Source organism: Penaeus monodon, chromosome 41 (genome assembly GCF_015228065.2).
Source record: "Penaeus monodon isolate SGIC_2016 chromosome 41, NSTDA_Pmon_1, whole genome shotgun sequence".
NCBI classification, from domain to species: Eukaryota; Metazoa; Arthropoda; class Malacostraca; order Decapoda; family Penaeidae; genus Penaeus; species Penaeus monodon.
In genome coordinates, this window is record NC_051426.1 from 6,875,594 (window position 1) to 6,880,593 (window position 5,000).

General features: G+C 36.4%; 1 protein-coding gene across 4 annotated transcripts in view; it reads left to right on the forward strand.

The window, feature by feature from the left end:
* Positions 1 to 5,000, forward strand: part of LOC119598264 (ankyrin-2-like) — a 40,594-nt gene that overhangs the window by 18,751 nt on the left and 16,843 nt on the right. For 3 of the 4 annotated variants that reach the window (XM_037947915.1, XM_037947912.1, XM_037947914.1), the window contains 4 exons: positions 256 to 361; positions 447 to 712; positions 1,162 to 1,230; positions 1,721 to 1,834. In XM_037947915.1, the coding sequence (XP_037803843.1) occupies positions 256 to 361; positions 447 to 712; positions 1,162 to 1,230; positions 1,721 to 1,834 (555 nt within the window). The remainder of the gene's footprint in view (positions 1 to 255; positions 362 to 446; positions 713 to 1,161; positions 1,231 to 1,720; positions 1,835 to 5,000) is intronic. The other variant, XM_037947913.1, reaches the window with a different exon arrangement.

Here is a 5,000-nt window from a genome sequence, read left to right on the forward strand (position 1 = left end):
TGGATCACCATCCTTTTTGTAAATGAAGTTGTGATAAAAGCACCATGCACTCTGAGTGATCATACTTTTTATTATTGTTTTTTTTTCTTTTGACCAGCTTGCTAAACATCTATATCTAACTTATAAACTGTTTTGCATCAATTCATTGATGCATCATATTTGCACTACCGAGAACAGTATGCATAAAGTATTCTGGATTTTTTTTCTACGTTTTTTTTCTACGTGTGTGATTCTGCATTTCTCTGTTTATTCCAGGCCTGTGTGGGTGAAGCTTTGTCATCCGGTGACTTGAAGATCCTGATAAAACTGATCGAAAAAGGGACTGACGTGGATACTCTGATTTACGAGAGTAACGACCAAGGTAATTACACTCTGTACTTCCCTGCCATCACAGCGTCCCCCGCCAGATGGCTCTAACGTGCAGGTCAACGAACCCGTTTTTCCAGGGATGCGAGCAGTTCATTACGCTGCCCAGAGCGGCAACATGGAGATGCTGAGAGCACTGAAGCAGAGGAAAGTCGACCTGAAGTCTGTGACCCGGAAAGGCTTCACGGCCCTTCACTGCGCCGTCTTGAACGGCCAGCTGGACGCCGTCCGGTGGCTGGTGGCAGAAGCGGGTCTCGACGCTGCCTGCCACAGCAAAGGGGGAGAAACTGCCCTGGACTTGGCAAAAACACTAAAAAAGACAGAGATTAGCAACTACTTGCAGGAGGTAAGATAAGGAATAATTATAAAATATATATATATATATATATATATATATATATATATATATATATATCTACTATGTATGTAAACAGTAAGCGAAGCAACTTGTCCATTTGATAAAACAAACGGCACTAGTAAAGATATACTTTAAATACGTGTGCTGTTACTGATAATGATAACGATGTTGATAATAATGAAGATGAATTAATTATTATGATATTGAAATGCAGCCACTTTTTGTGGCATGACTGATATCAACAGCGACAAAACAAACTTTTTTATTTTTCACATGAAAATAAGCGCAACACCGTAACCATAATCTTCACTCATTCATAAAAATGAATAACCAAGACGGGGATAACCGTCATAGATCTTTCGACGGACAAATTACCCCTAAATCGTGACGGCCCGCGGGCCCAGTCCTCATCAACCGACGTCCTCCTCCCTTTCCAGGACACAACACAAAGAGCTGAAAGACAATTTCTGATTGCTCGGAGGAGAATTCAGGGTTTCAAACCACAGGTTAGCCTTATATATATAAATATGTATATACATATATATATATATATATATATATATATATATATATATATATATATATATATATATATATATATATGCACAGACACACACACACACATATACGAATGCATATGTACATATATCTGTATATATACATATAAACACACACACACACACACACACACACACACACACACACACACACACACACCTACGCACACACACACACACACACACACACACACACACACACACACACACACACACACACACACACACACACACACACACGCACGCACACACACACACACACACACACACACACACATACTTGCTATAAATAACCTCTCTCACAAACATCGATAGCAAGAGAAGCAACGAGAATCATCATTTTTGTTGTTGCTTTTCTGATTTCTTGGCAGAAAAAACAAACGCTACGGATTCTTTCTTTTCCTCACTGTATCGTCCTCTCTGCCTCCCTTTCGCCCAGCCTCACCCAGAAGCAGCCGGCCGACCCTTGTTCCTCGGTCGTCCTCCTACTCCGGCAGGAACTCGTGAAAGAGACCAGGAAAGGAAGGAAGAGCCAAAGGAGATGGATGAGCAGGTTGGAGCATTTTCCTTTTATTTTTCTATTTTATTTTTTCTTCTTTTCTTCTTTTTGATGTCCTTCTAATTATTCATAAAATGTACCGACGGCGGAATGTAAAAAGAATATACACACACTCACTATCTTTGTTATATATAAACACACTTTTATATACAACGTGACCTCTCCTCTTTACCTGACGTTACAAAAGGGCAGCTGAAGGATAGAACTACTACGTCGTTTAGTTTCACTCTTTACACATATAAGAACATGTCTAAGTTTTAGGCGTTAATGTTTTAGATTTATAATGAAATGCGTAAATGTCGGTTACCGTATATTGGCATTGAAATCCGCTTGCTTAGAAATAATAAGAAGAAATAAATAAGCAATACGTCCTTATATACGGTCTCTATTTGGTAAACTTAATGGCACAAACACACACAGTTAGACCAATACACATACATACATACAGAAACACACTTATAAACCCACAAAATATACACAGCATATTTCGACGGCAGAACCGGGACCAGAGACCTGATAGGATTATTAGGTGAGAATTTCAGAGACAATCTCAGGAAATCAAGTTAATCTGTCTGTGACCCGGGGAGCTGACACGCACTGCATTAGAATTTTAGCATTTTGCTGCATGTCTCAACAGTAGGTGAAAACGAAAACATGAAGATGTATTTTACAAGTTAAAATGCCACACACAGCAGGCCACAATACATACAGTGGACAATTAAGCAAGTTCTGTGGTTTTCAACATGTATTTGTGAGTGTGAAAGATGAACATTGTAATTATGTATAACTTTTGTGCAAGAACATAGATATATTTTCGGCAGATAACGATAAGGCTTTTTGCTGAAAAGCAGAGAGTCTCATCATTATGCACCGATACTGTATATCAAGATAGTTTGACACAGGTAGCCCCACTCATTCTTGATGAAAACACTAGCTGGCAACTTCCGAGGTAATCCCCATTTCTTTGCTTTATTTATTGCTTTTCTTTCTTTCAATTTCTTGATTTTGTTTTCGATTATTGATCTACCATTGTTATTATTGAAACATTTTCAAAGAAAATGCATTGAAAAAAACATCACCATAAAATATCACATAGACTGACCATGTTTAGCCAATGGGAGCTTGAAGTTAGATATCAGATGTAGCTAGATTCATAATTATTCTAATTATACTCGATATTGTTAGGGTTGCCAGGAGGAAAACCAATATTTTTCTCGTTCATTTATGATAACGTGAAGTTCCTTACCAAGAACAGCCATCAGAGTGGAAAAAAGTAATTTTAATTTTTGGGTTCAACAGCCTAAATAGGAAGTGGAACTACCTGATTATATGTATCATCATCATCAATAACGGTATGCTCATGTTTGGGCAGCCGTGGACCTCTCCACTATCCTTCGCCACTCAACTCGATCTTGTGCTTTTCTTTCCACTTGTACCATCGACAGCCCGCAAATATCTTTGATGTTGTCGCTCTGTCTTGTCTTCGAAAAAAAAAATTGTTATCCATTACACAAACTAATAATAAAAAATAATAATAATCTTATCATGTTGTGGAATAGCGAATGTAAGTTTGGCTATACAGTAACATTATAATGTATATGCTAACAGTCATTAGAATTAGTAAAACGTAAGTTTAATCATCTGTATGCAAAACAAATAAGTAATAGAATAATATCGAATGGCAACACATGTTCTGTCGAAAAAAAAAACAAAAAAACACGACAAAGTAAAGCAAGGCAATTAAGATAAAAAAAATAGAGTTGTATAAAGACTATGTAATGATTTATTTCTATTAATGTCTACACATCTATCCCCTATTTTGGATATAAGCAAAAATAAGGGCTGTATCAAAGGGTTAAGTCTTTCCTATTTTCCATTTTCTGTCATTTCATACATATACCTTCTGGGAAATGAGAGGCAAGTCAAATATGTGTGTGTGTGTGTGTGTTATATACATAGGTGTAATGAATCTTTAATCTGCATTACATATTTCATTCCAGTGTTTACAATATGACTTGAAGATGATTTAAAACCCTTTTAAGTATGAACACCTATATTTCAGTATTTGAAAGACACCAAACTTTTAACAAATATCAATAATAACATGTATGAAGTTTTACTTCTCTGAACATATTCAGAAAAAAAATACTCATCTCAACAAAATGCCTCATTCCATTTCCACTCCCTCCCACTCTAGGGGGAGTCTTAAATAGGATGGTTTTGTCTTTACCCATGACGCTGGGGGAGCTTTTCATACATGTTCCTCTCTTTTTCATGGTAATCATGACAACATTTCCTCCATTCCATTTCATATCAGTTATTTATTTCTATTTAGTTTTTATATGTTTGTATATTCCCTCTGTTGGAAGAAACCATTTGTTATCGTTTTCCAAATGAAAATAGTTTAGAACAAGCTTCAGTATTCATTTCTATTGGAGGTTTATGTATTCATATGTTCATCTTGAAAATTATTCATATTTAAATTGTTCTGGTTACATATAATAATAAATTCATATGTATTGCTAAAGAAAATAATGATAATATGGGATACCTTTTTTTCTGTTATTTCATACTTTTTTCAATCGTACAGACACGGGCAAGCAGCCTCCCCCCTCCCACAAAAAAAGGAATGCTAATAGAATAAAGAATCATTTTCGAGAAAATTCAGACATGCAATACTTTCGCCTGTAGAAAAAAAAACTTCTATTTTTCACTCTTAATTTCAATCTTTGATTTTACCACGTGTGTCTAGTCTTATTTCAAAGTCTATAACGCTTCCTCTTTCATTGATTTTCATTATTTCTCATCGTTCGTTCACCCATGTAGATCTATTTACTTTAGTCCGAGCGAGAAGGGTGAGGCTTGCATGGCGGGAGAGCAGGTGATGCTGAAAGGTTGCTCTATGTAGGTTTCCTGCAACGTCCGTCTGCATCCCTTATTTCTGCAACGCTCTTGCACACTTGTATGTTGCCGATTCACCGATTCTGTAATAAGATCCATGCGAGTAGTATTTGGTTCTTTGGAATAATGACAGAGTTAGACGTTTTACCCCTTATGCAAGGTGTGAAAGTAATTAAAGTCCATTTCAAGTTTCATCCAAATGTTTTAGTTTTTCATCCCCGTAAAGAAAAGAAAACATAAATACACACCTTTTGTACTG